Here is a 13,517-nt window from a genome sequence, read left to right as displayed (position 1 = left end):
TGCATGACACAGGTACAAAGTACTAAGAGAAGCTTATGTCATAAAGGAGTATTGCAATACACCTTCTGTATTTCAAATTAGCTTGTGGTATTCCCCCATACTCCAGACAAAGAGCAATCAAGAGATACAGGAGCCCTTCCAAAGTGCTCCTTACAGTAATTTTATGTGTTTCCATTATCAGAGTGCTCTTAAGAAAAGGTCTACTCTCTCCATAAGCACACACAATTCCCGTAGGACTCCAAGGGAGTTAGGCCATGGTATGAAGAGAATAAATCTTTAAGGCAAGTGTAGGAAGAGAAAAAGCCTTTAAAAAAGCAGCAGTTTGTAAAGATGGTAGCTGCTTTGTGCACCCATTCAAACAAACCACAGCAGAATAAAGCACTGTTAGTGGCATTTCTGTAGTACAGTACTATATTACTGACAAGTAAAGTATGGGATCATATGAGAGACATATGCTTCAGCTCCCACATGCCCACCACATTATCTAGGCTGAGCTGTATTTTTCCACGTAAGTGAATAACAGAGCTAAATACACACACAGTCAGAAAATTACTGAGCTCTTTATGGGGATTTTTTTGCTTTAAGTATTTTCTTGAATCATACATGTTTTTACTGGAAAAGTCCAGCTGATATTCAAAAGTATAGTTAATATAAAGAAAAGTTAAAAATACCTATTTACTTTAATGGGCCTTAGTGAGTATAAATTCACCTTATCTCAGTATATCAATCAGATACTATTGGTAACGTATGTAATGTTTCTCTTAATAGTCTCTTTAAGTGCAGGATCACAGAAGATACACAGAAGTAAACCCACTTCTACAATGTGCTATGGAGTTTTTATCTGAGTTATTTATGTGACTCGGAAAGTGTTTTTACTCAACAGACTCTAAATACAAGCAGCATTACACTGTTCAACAAAACATGTTCATGACACAGCAATCACAAAGACTTTGGGGTCATGCTACTGTGGTGGCACAGGCCAGACCGCCCAGTCCTATGTATGTACACCAGTACCAACGCATTACATTGGAAGAGGTGATTGCCTCCTCCCTGGCTGCCCCTTCCCTCCTCTCACCCCACAGTCCGCTTGTTCCAGACTGTTCTCAGGGCAGAGCTAGAAGGTGGAAGATAGGGAGGGGGATACTGAGTACTTTTTCTTTTAATGCCGGCTACATGTGCTTTTGGACAGCAAGGGTGACCGGCAGCGCAGTGGATGCTTGTGTTCTGGCATCACTGCCCGCACCCTCGCCACAGCCTGCCTCTTCTCCACTCCTTCCCCAGGGCCAGCCCTGCCTTCACAAGGAGCTGCTGGAGCTGGACTTTTTGGATCGCTTGATCATGCTGGGGTGGAATTCGGTGTGGCGGCGGGCGTGCTTGGTCAGGTGGTCGCTCCGCATGAACCGCTTCTCGCAGAGGGGGCAGCGGAACTGCTTCTCACCAGTGTGGGTTCGGTAGTGCCGTGTCAACTCGTCAGAGCGGGAGAACTTTTTAAGGCAGTCGGGCCACGTGCAGGGGAATGGTCGCTCACCTGTCGGGAAGAAAGGATGATGAGAGATTATGGGGGGCAGGGGTAATGCAGATCGACACATGCCAGCTTTGCTGAGCAGCCAGAGAACGTGCTGCTGAGGGAAAAAAAAAGCTGCTTTTATTTCCTGCCATGGTGCCAGCATCTGTGGAGTTGTTGATAACTCACTTCATCAGGTTTCACTCTCACCTCCAGTAGAAGCCAAAAATCCCTCCAAACACATGAAACTCACATTCTAGTGCAGAACCTTACACGACCTGAAGACTGTCAAAACAAGAGATAAGCTCTGCCTTTGCCTATGTGTTTTTCATACTGGTCTCACCTTGGGTAAGGTGTGCCAGAATTATTCCTCTGACACTTCCACTCTGAATTATTTGTATCAGTCAGAAAACTATGCAAAAAAAAAAAAGAAAAAAAGAGAAGAAGAAGAAAAAAAAAGAAAAATCATTTAGCTAGGACAAGTCTTTCCATCCCAGGAAGAACTGAGTGGGGAGGCATTGGGGAGGACAGTGAAGCCTCAGGGCTGCAAACATGTAGGGCAAAACTGCTGCACCTGCAGAGGGAAGTCCCATGGTCCCCTTTCAGCCCTTCCTCTGGAAATCCAGCAAGTATCAATCTCTCAGACAGCTGGTTTGAAGACAGGAAAAATACCTCACTATTCCCACTCTATCAGAATAAATGTTTGCTATAATGATTAAAAACAAACCAAAACATGTTAACCTAAACAACACCGCAACTTTGCTTTTACAAAACAAGGGTGCAAGGATTGAAGAGCACTCCATGTTCCTACGGTTCACCTCTGTGGGTTGCACAGGCTTTGCCTTCAGGCACAAACACAGTGCCTCCAAAGCAGCGAGGCTGACCATAGTACACAGCACACATGGAACCTGAAGGTGTTTAAGTTCACGCAAAAGATTTCTACCATGCACTGCTGCAGGTTTGAGCCCTTCATTTACTTTCTTCAGAGCCTCCTGAAGGGAATATAAATGGCAGCTCTATGACAGCTATTTATAGACAACCATGAAATACAAAAACTGTCCCAGGGGTTTTCCAGCTTGGAAGAATAGGAAAGAAACTTGGGAACTCCAGTATTTCTTAGTACTATGAGGTTTGGCAAAACAGGTGAGCTCACTTTACATTCAAAGATCAACAAAAAAGGAGTGATTTACAAAGTGGGTCCTTGAGTTCTCCCCAGATACAACAGCAGAGACAAAAAGCTACAGACCTGAATGAACAGCCCTGAATCCAGGAGGACAACAGTCCGTACAAAGTATGGTAGAATTGCAGGGAGGGACTCACTGATGGCATCCAAAAGGCCAAAGGAGGATAAGGACAGGCCAGGTAAGCTGAGGTGTAGTTACACCAGGGGCCCTGAAAGCCCTACTAAGCTTCCCTGACTGTTTGGGCTCCCAATTATTTTTGCTCCTTAACAGGCAGCTGCCCTATTCCAGACAAACCAGCATGCCATGGAGCTGAGCTGGATGAGTGGGACTGCCTAAGTCACAGGACAGCCCTGTGGCTGCTGCCCCTGTGCTTGCCTTCTTCGCCTCATGGCCATGCTGGTTCTGAGTCACGGGAGAAGGATGGGGCAGAGAAAGTCAAGCCAGCTGCCTGCTCAAGCCCGGTGGAGGCAGAGCTGCCAGCCATCATATTTTGTTTGTTATAAATGCATTTTTTGGCTCCCTGATGTATGCGTTTAGACATGGTTGGAAGACCTCCTGAACAACCACCGCCTGTATAAAACAAATTAATTAAAACAGCATGTAGGGTCACGTGTGCATGAACACCACAGCCACAGCTACACTGTGGAGCAGCACCGGGAGCTGTACGGAGGCCTCACAACACCAGTGGCCGGCCCTTAGCATCTGAGGCAAGTGTTTCAGTTGTGCTGCTCTTTTGCAATCATGGCTTCTGTCACAGCTCCTGGAAACAGGTGGCAGTGGGAGGTGCAAAACAGCTTTCTTGCTCCCCCCCCGGGAATGTGGGAGGAGTGCTATACATCTTGCACGTGTGGAGCCATCTAGTATATGCCTCTGTGTCAGGCACTTACACCCCAGAGCAGTGGGAGCAACTGAGGCATCCTGTGCCTCATCTCTGGAAACCACATTTCCAACCATCTATCTCAGGACAGCTCTTCAGTCTGCAGAAGTGCCCAGTTGTAAAGAGGGAGATTAGGTGCCTAGGCTGGATGACAAGCATCAGTCTCGGGGGAGCAGCACCTGTATTTTAGGCACGGTGGTATCCGTATCCAACCTGAGTATCTAAAAGTAGCGTTTAAAATCTGGCCTCAAGCAGCACTTAAGAAACTGAACTCCTCCCCCATGCCCTCCTGGAATTTCACCTGGGAAGATAAATTAAGCCCTGCTTCTGGAATTCCCTCTGACACATGACAGCAGCAGCATGACCTCCACATCCATTGCACGTGCCAGGGGAAAGCACTCTAAGGTTATGCAGTGTAACCACAAAGATTTAGGGAAAGGCAGGGCTTGCTCCGGATCACATGAGGATCACCTCACCTGCTGTGCCTTTGGTACTGTACTCTGCAGGGAATCAACCGTGGGCCTGGCTGGGGGAGGATATAAAGGCTGCGGGAGCCTGGCATGGTGTGGAGACATCTTACTACCAACAGGAAAGCTGCTGTGCATGAGGATGGGGACACAGCAAAGATCACGGCCAGAGATGGGTGGCCAAGCTCCCTTGGAGGCACCTGGATGCCACCAGCACAGCTCCCAAGTACAGCAGTAAAGAATGACTTCATCACCTCAGCAATACAAACCTGCAGAAGCTGTCACAGCCATTTTGGAAGTGCCTATATGAAAGCAGGCACAGTCCCTGATACCTGGATGCATTAAACTCCATGCTTCTCAGAGCAGAGACAAGGGGGAGGGAGGCTTTTCCAGGCCCGCAGGGGTCATCTCCGAGTCTGAGAATTCACTGCCCCCCTTAGGCACAAAGCTATAAGGGATGAGAGCAGCCCAAAGAGATGGTACCTCAGTGACAGCCTCAATAGGTGCAAGGCACTTATGGAGTGTGTCTCCAGGAAGCACTTAAAGCAAGGCAGAGATGGCGGATGGTATGTGGTAGCTGTTCACTCTAATAAAAAGATGGTGGTTGTATCTGCTGTATTTGACATGCTTTCTTTTTGCAGCAGCAGAGATATCTGTGGAAGATCCCTCTAAGACAACAAGTCTTGCAGCTCATATGCTTGCTGGGCAGGCAGAGAGCTGCAGTGCAAGCTAGTGCTGCCTCCATCTGGAGATACGGATTTCTGAGTCAGCTCAGGCAAGGCATGTATTTCCCTTATGATTTTTCTCCCTTGGTTTTGGGGGTAGTAATGCTATAACTTGAAACAGTAGAATGAAACACCAACATGCAGTGCTGTTATACACTGTTTCCCTTAGTGGCTGTATGCTACTGACTTTTTACATTATGCCTCCGATGGGATTTTCCATCAAGAGATGAAGGAAAGGTCAATGATACATCATGACAATTTGAAACTATGTGTGATTGGATCCTAACACAACAGACACAAGAGGTGAATAATCTTCTTTAAAAAATAAGATGAATATGTACATACATATATATCCAGAGCAGCTTACAGAAGTAAAAAGTGAATGAGAAACTGATTTATAGGTAATAGGAACAGGTGCATCTGAAGACTCCCATTCTTTGTGCTGTGTGGCACCAGGAATGGAGTGAGAGACAGTTTATTCTCAGTATAAGTTAACAGTGGTGCTTCACAGGTCTTCTCTACAGTCTACTGTAGAACTACTGTAACCCCGGCTTACTTTCAATCCCATATGGATGTAAAGGCCTTTGCAGATCCTTTTAATCTTACCCCTCTTGCTACACCTGCCATTTTCAACTTGTTCCTTCTCCCCACCCTCTACAGCAAATGTTTAGTTTGTCCTTTCTGGGCAAGTTTAAACTCTATATCCAAGCTACTTTGTATGACCTGAGGCAGGTCGACTTTATTTTATCCTGAATAGATAAAAAAATAACCTTTTTTCCCCTACCCTGGGATATTCCAGATTTTCCCACACTGCAGTCTTACACAGAAAGAGTTTCTGAAAAAAGAATACAGAGTGGGCATTAGCAGGCTCATTAACATAAGTACAGGTAGTAGTGGTATCCTGATTAGTCATCTGCCTCCTCACCACAAAACACTGCTTTATGCATGGATGACTGAGGTTAGGAGCTGCAGTTCATGGTGGCTTTCATACACCAATATCTGTTATCTGTCTCAGGTATCTCTCACTTTTCCCCCCAGTTATTTGCCCCACACACCCTGAATGAGTAATTTCCTGGGGGACACTAGACTTTGACTGACTGTGTCCACATGCCAGATATATTCTGGTGAAGATATATCATCTGGGCAGACAGACTGGAGGACTTTCAAGCATGCTTTTTCCTCTTCTGAGATATTTCAAAATCAGATCATTAAAACACATGGCAACCAAGTAAAGATATTGGTGCAGAGAGAGATCAGCAGTGTGGATGTTCGGGACTATATGCCTAAACCAATGCTGTCTGGAACACTTAAACCATGGTCATCCAAGCAGACAACAGACCAAAAAGATGGGATAGGCAACAGATGGATGGGTTCCAGCAAGGGGTTTATTCTGCCAGGACTTAGGATTAAACACAAAGGTTGGTTCAAGTATACTTGCTTTCAGCAAGTATTTAGGGTGTTCTGACATTCCAGTCAGCAGCTGCTTGGACATACAGGTGTTCTGAGTCTCTTTCAAAAGTCTAGATGCAAAACCACCTGCTACAATCTGCTGCTGCCAAGTCTAAATTCCAGGAAAACTGTCTTGCTCTTATTCCACTGTGATGCAGTATCAGACGCAAGAGATGCCCTTTCAGCTTCTCTGTCAGAGCACAAACCTCCTTGACTGTGTTACAGAAGGCTTTCTCTGGGGGACTGTGCCTCCATACACATAAACATACACAGAGATCAGTCAGGTAAGCTACTTGGGAGAGGAAAGATCTTTCCAAACCTCACCAGAGAGTTAAATCTGTGCTTTTGTAGCTAAGACAAGAGCCCTCAGCATTCATGGATATGTGAGACAAGTTCCTAGCTCTTCTCCTTTCTCGGCTTTTCTTCTTGTGAACTTCCTCGATTTTGCAGTAGTACTTAAATAATAACAACAATAGAGAGACACCAACTCCTAGCCTAGTGCTTACTTACCTAGTGCACTTACCTAGGAACAAAGGACATTGAGTTTAAGCTCTTGGCCAGTATGAATAATCAAATTTCCTTGCTAAGATGAAACAGCTTTGACAGGGAAATGAGAAATCCAATTTCACATGCATCCAGAAAGATAATGTAACTTTTGATATTTCATTCTGAATTTATTAGCCAGTGTTTCAACAGACTTTTCCCTCAAGTTTAAGGTATTTATAGAGTGCTCTCAGGCTGTGTACATTAATCATAACCTGAATACAGATGGTGAACTGCACTATGACAAGTGAACAGTGTCAGAGGTATTCTTTGCCATCACTCCCTCAGACCCTGCTTCTTTAATCTTAAATTGGCCCTTCCCTGCTCTTCCAGCTGCAGGCTTGGAAGCTGTTCAAGGCCAGAAGCACAGGAGCAGCAGCCTGGTGCACAACAACACAGCAGCCAGCAAAGAGGAACAAAGGAGTTCCTGCAGCAATCCAAACAGCTGGCGCTGCAAGAAACACAAGCTAACAAGAGCAGTGACACCCACCACATGGTCTTCAGTGCCATAGTACAAACACGTGCAGAACTCGGTAAAACTGCAACTTCAATACATCCATCTGGAAGCAGGAGTTGTGCTCTTATGGATAATGCCTGCTCACTGCTTCTGTCCTACATGTGAACTTTGTCATGCTGACTCAATTCATAAACTTTTCTGGAGCACTTTCCTGCAAGTGACACATACACTTGCTTAAAATCTTAATTTTTTATCAGAAAACAAGACAACTGGGAATTGGACAATTTTGAACCTAATCTTGAGGATTTCTGCCTCCCTTATTCAGCTGGCAAGGCTCCCAGTCAGGATCATCATGTTTCTCCAAGACCTGGAAACCTGCCCATTAGAACTCCAGCAATTTGTGCATTTTCATTAACCATGGTATTTCACATGGCAATCTGAATTTAACAAAAAATGTGCTGTCAGCTCCACTTTTTGCTCTTGGGTCCTATTCTAAAGGATCTGGGTGACATGGATAGGAAGCTGGATAGGAAGATCTTAAAACGCTAAATTTCAGATACTTCAGATTATGCTCAAACAAAATTACTGAGAAATATCTCAGTGAGCAGTCAACATCTATACAGTCTGTTGAGTGAGATAATCTAGAACACAAATAACAAAGCAATACAGTCAAACCAAACTGATACAGGGGCTGACCCAACACCACAGTATCTGGATAGCAGCAATAGGCAGCTACAGTGCATGTTCTTACTCTCTACTGGAAATGCTCCTCCACTTCCCTGTGCAGACTGTCAGCTAATGGGTTCACACCTCTGCCTAACCCCTGCTTCCGAGCACTGGTGAGAGCCAAATGCTGGGAGCACTTAAGAGTGCATCAGCTGCCTCGTAAAACAAAACTCTAGGCATTGTTTGGATCCAGTTCACATGATGATACAGTTGGCTGAAAAGCCTACCTGAAGAGGAAGAACTTTTCCCATATCTGGGTTTTGAGTATCTAAACTCTTAATTAAGGGCATTTGATGTGTATATGAAATTCCCATCAATCCTCAGCCTCCCCAGGAAGTAAACACCTACAAGTCCAGTAGGAGGAAGCATCTCACAAGCTACTGTTATGGTACCTTCCTGGTCAGGAAGGAGGGACAGAGAAGATCTAGTCTCAGTGCCCTGCCCTTTGCCCTGCACTCCCTGGCCAGGCCGCCTGACTGAGACTGCTTTTTTGTTGTATGCCTTCATTTTCCCTGGAAACCCCCTGGCCTGCACATCCTGCACTATTAAGCTGTTCCCTCTGCTCCATCTTTGAGGCTAAAAATAACACTACACACCTACACTTGTCACCTGTATATCTGTAACCCTACACCTGTCATAACCGAACTTCTAATCCCACCTATTTACAGAATTTCTGTTTCTTCTTCATTTTGAAGATAACTCTCTGCTTATCTGCTGCTACTTGTCTTTTTCTTGTTCAGATGAGTCCTTCACCTTTTCCCAACCTCGGTACCACTTCCAGGGTTTGGGTCCCACCTAGGCCTAGTTGCACAAGCAAGGGGACTGTTTGCACAAGCAGGATGTGCAGTGCCATCTGCTGATCTTGTTCTGTAAAGATCAACTCAAAAGACAACTTCTGATGGATGACTAATTTGGGCCTTCTGGAAATTGAACTAGCATTATCATCAAAGGCCCAAAATTCAAGCAAACAGTTATACAGACATTTTTAGTATCTGACATACAGAATCTTTGAAACAACAAGTTTAAAGAATGATTAATAAGATACAGACCTCTAACCTCTGAGCATCAAGTTTTTGTCTCCTACCCTTCTACCTTGATCTGGTATTTTGTTTCTTGCTTTGCATTAGGCTACCAAAGATGAACTGCTGAGTTTTCAGATTCCCAGCCACTACACAGAAAGAGAAGGATCCAGAGCTTCCCAACTTGCTTGGTTAGGATCAATGAATAAAGAGAACTGTGAGTACAAACAAGTTCGTGGGTGTGAACAGAAATCCTTAAGCCATTTTCCAAGACAGAAATACTGGGATTAAACATTAAAAAATTAATCCCAGGAAGCTTCAGCTGGTGGCTATACATCTACTTCCACCAAAGGCTACACTGCGCCAAGCAACCTAGTTGGTGGCCTGGTGAAAAAGGGCAGATAGATGAGACATTATTTGAAAAAAGGAAATAAAATGGTACTAAGGAGGGCCCATTAATGCTATGTAATATACAGTTATGAATAACTCCAGAGGTCCCACTGAATCCCACTGTTGCTAAGGAATTGTTGTCATCTACAAAAATAATTAGCATTACCAGTATCGTTTAGCATTTCAGTTAGCTACAATTAACTTCACATTAGGAAGCTCTGAAAGTTCATTACTCCTGGATGTCTGCAGTGATTTTAATCACACAGAACTACCATGACAGTACATCAGTGTTTCTGAGTCAAACACCTCATACTTGGGGCTAAGGCCACCCACTTGGGAGCAGCACATGCTAAACCTCATACCACTTCAGCAATACTTATTATAACACTAGTGCTTACAGCAGGCTGTGTGGGTTGTACAGTACATTAATTTACATGTCATCATACAGAATACTATCTCAGCCAACATCTATTCTGGTTCTCTTATCTGGGTGGATATATGAGCATGGGGTAGTAAATGGAAATGATACTAACATTTTCTTCGTCACTTATGAGACAACACTTTGGAGAACATCAGTTACACTCAGCCTTCAAAAGAGCATCTGAGCTGCAGTCTCTGAGCTGGTAACACAACAACCCTTGGCACTGGTCATGAGGTCAGCACAGGGTCACCACTAACCATCCTCTTTCCCAGCTCAGAGAGAAAGTCTAACCGCAGAGCTCATCACTGAGCCATATCCAGTAATCCTACCCGCTTCTCTCCAGCCTCTTGAGGTAAGCACCCAGCAGATCTGCAGCAGGGCACTGGTCAGCAATGAGCCCCGAGCCTCTTCCTCTGCAGTGCACACACACCTGGGTACACCGGTGAACTGGAGCAATGGAAGCTGAGCTGGAGCTCAGATGGGGTCATATCCTACCCAATCCATATTAAATTCTACAGCAATGCCTGACGATACATTCCTTGGGTGATCAACTCACTTTGTATTACACCGCTAACCATCACCACCGGTGGACAAAACCCATAGTACCAAAAGGTACCATCATTGACAGAACTGATGTAAAGCATGTGAAATGTCTTGGCAGTGTTTGTCTCTTTTTATTCACTCATTTCTGTTCCTGAATACAACCCTTTAATTCAGAATGTTTTTAAAGCAGCCTTTTGTACTCCACTATGATCACAAGAGCAATTCAGACCCATAAAGGTTTTTATTCAATCACTTGCACTGAAGGTCTAAAAACAAACAAATACACAAACAAAAAACACCAAAATGAAAACCAACAGACGAACAGAGAAGTCTGCAGCTGCTGTCCCCTTGGGGCTAGACTGCCGCAGATATGTTTTATCTCCAGGTTTCCATGTTGCCACACCCTCCGAGGCGCCCGGGCGAGGGCCGGGAATGGGAGCACACAGCTTGATGAATGAAGCCCTTGTGGAAGGCGTCAAAGCTGGATCGCAGTAACCGACAGTGCGAGGCGCTGCCGCCGGGAAGAGCGGGGTCGGTTGTCGGTCCTCCCTGTACGGCGCCTTAATCGCCTCGGCCGGAGGCGCAGCGCGGGGCAGCGCCGGGGCGGTTCGGGGAGCAGCCGGCGGTGCTCTGCTCCACCGCTAGCTCGAGCGCCTGACAGCGGCTCCAGCTGACGCGCTCCCCGAGTTCGCCCATCCAGCCCGCCGGAGGGGGGTGTGTCCGCAAGCCCCAGAGGTGCAGCTCACCCAGGTTCAGGGAGACGCCGCCGCCCCCTCCCGAGCCGAGCCGAGCCGAGCCGAGCCGGCAGTCCCGCCAGCCCCTGCCCCGGCGCCATGGCCCCGCGGCATCCAGTCCCCGCAGCCGAGCAGAGCTCACCGCCAACTCTGCGGCCCAGGCGGCGGGTTCCGACGGCGGGGGCAGCGAGAGGGGCGCGGGCGGGGACTGCGCTGCCCTCGCCTCTCTTGCGGAATGGGCGCCGAGTTCTGACCCGGTGTAGCCGGGTCTCCCCACAGAGGCAGGAAACCCGAATCCCGCCGCCCCTGTGCTTTCCTCGCCGACGCCCCGAGCGAACTCGGCGGCCCCCGCCGCCGTCCTCCCCTCCCAGTCGCACCGGACACGCCAAGTTCGCTCCGCTCCCCGGCATCTGCCGCCCGGCCCGCGCTGCCCGCCGGCGCCCGGGCCGCTTCCCGGCCGGCGCAGGTGGGCGGCGGGCAGGCCGCGGCGGGAGGCGCTGCCGCAGCCCCGCCCGGGGCGGCCGCCGGCTCCCGCCGGACAAGGGACGCCGATGAGAGCCGGGGGAAAGAAGGTGAAGGAGGGGGAGACGCGAGCCAGCCCCGAAGCCAGAGCGGCGCGGCAGGGCGGCGGGGGCGCGCGGGGATGCCGGGCGCGCCGCTGGCCGGGTTCATCCGAGGACAAGCGCTCGCTCCCGCCCCCTTCCCTCCGCCACCGCTGACCTGTGTGCACCCGGTAGTGCGCCTTGAGGTGGGAAGACTTGCCGTAGACCTTGCCGCACCCGCTGTAGGGGCACTTGTGCCGCTTCTCGGCCGCCAGCTTCCCCTTAGGGGCGGCCCCGGCGGCGCGCAGGCGGGGGGGCGGCCCCGGCGGGGGGCTACGGGGCGGGCTGGAACCCTGCTCGGTGGCCGCGTCGCTGTCGGAGCCCGCGTCGTCGTCGGGGCTCTCCACGCTGTCACTGCAGACGGAGGGGGCGGGCAGCGGCCGGTACTTGTTCAGCTCCAGCAGGCTCTTAGCGATGGCCAGCAGGGCGCAGTAGTCCTTCCAGGCGTCGCGGGGGTCGCGTAGCTCCCGGGCCGCCTCCCCCTCGCCCGGCACCTTCAGCCGCGCCGCCTCGGGCACGGCGGAGCGGTTGGAGATGGAGACCAGGCACTGCGCCGCTACGAAGTCCACGTACGCGACGGCCGACATGGTGCGGCCGCGCCCCGACGACAAGAGGGGCTCCGTCCGCCCTCACTGCTCGTCCGCCGGGCCGACCGCGCCGCCGCCAGCCATGGCCCGCCCGCGGCGCGGGAAAGAGAGGGGCGGAGGAGGAAGGGGGCGTGGGGGGCGAATAAATAGCGGGGCGCCGGGCAGGTCCTTCACCGCCGCCCCCCGGGGGCGGCGCGCAGTCGGCGAGGGGGGAGCGCCGCCCGCGCGGCCGGCCCGAGTCCGGCGCAGGGGCCGGGGGAGAGGATACCGCCCGCCCTGCGCCCCGCGTGCTCCTGCCCGGGGGCGGCCGCGCCGGGGCCCATCACGTCAGGCGCGGAGCCCCTCCCGCCCCGGCCGGTCCGCGGGCAGGGCCGGCCGGCTGTGTTTACTTTCTCCCCCCGCCACTCACGGCGCCCCTTTTCTAGGGGAGGCGTGTCCGCCGGGCGGCCTCCCCGCCAATCGCCGCGCTCCCTCCCCAGGCCGCGTGCTACTCCGGGCGCCCCGCCGCGACCGCTTAAAGCAGCGATGCCGGGGCGCCGCCGGGGGCGCGACGGCGGGGGCGCCGCGGCTCCGCTCCCCGCGGGGCGGGGTCGCGCCATCGGCCCGGCCGCGGCTCGGAGGAGCCGGCGGCGGCCTCGGGCGGGGGCCTGCTGTGGGGGCGGCGGGGTGCGGTGGCACCGAGCGGGTTAAGTGGCTCCCTGGAAGTCCTACGGTCCCAGCAACGGGCCGGCCAATGGGAAGTGAGCCGGCTGATGTCACTGGCAGCACCCCGCCAATCAGCGGCCGGTCCCGAAAGGTGCGCAGCGCTTGGAGGCGCGGGGAGCGGCGGGCGCACGCTCCGGCCGCGCCCCCCCCGCGCCGCTGCCGGGGAAGGGCGGGGGGGGCGCCGGGGATGCCCCGCCCGGGCGGGCTGTCCGTGACCCCGGCGCGACCCCGAGCTGGCTGCCCCTTCCCTGCCCGCGGCACTGGGACCCGCCAGGTGGGGCTCCCCGTACTGCCTCGGGACGGGGCCCCCGGTCCACGCGGGCAGGAGACGGCAGGACGGGCTCTGTGCAGGAAGCGGGAGCTCGCGAAGCCCCCCGTAGAAACCCGGTGGCGGCGCTACGCGCTCCATCGCCACCGCGTCATCGTTGAGACAGGCGGCTCCGTAAGGCGGGGCAGAGGGGAACCCTCTGTGCCCCCACGGTGAGCGGGGCAGGTGCCTCGGCGGAGGTCACCGAGAGGCATCACCGCGGAAGAGTTTTAGAGCCCCCGATAGTGTCTGCAGTTTTGCCACTGTTAGCAAAAAT

General features: G+C 51.2%; 1 protein-coding gene across 1 annotated transcript; it reads right to left on the bottom strand.

Moving 5' to 3' along the window:
- Positions 1 to 817: 817 nt before the first annotated feature.
- Positions 818 to 12,609, bottom strand: KLF9 (Kruppel like factor 9). The gene is made up of 2 exons (XM_038123810.1): positions 11,760 to 12,609; positions 818 to 1,528 (listed from the first exon to the last, which is right to left on the bottom strand). Exons 1-2 carry the CDS (start codon positions 12,226 to 12,228, stop codon positions 1,296 to 1,298), a joined length of 702 nt encoding a protein of 233 aa, XP_037979738.1. The 5' UTR covers positions 12,229 to 12,609; the 3' UTR covers positions 818 to 1,295.
- Between the last annotated feature and the right edge of the window lie 908 nt (positions 12,610 to 13,517).

Source organism: Motacilla alba, chromosome Z (assembly GCF_015832195.1).
Source record: "Motacilla alba alba isolate MOTALB_02 chromosome Z, Motacilla_alba_V1.0_pri, whole genome shotgun sequence".
NCBI classification, from domain to species: domain Eukaryota; kingdom Metazoa; phylum Chordata; class Aves; order Passeriformes; family Motacillidae; genus Motacilla; species Motacilla alba.
Note: the sequence above shows the minus strand (reverse complement) of the source record. Positions and strands in the feature narration are given on the sequence as shown.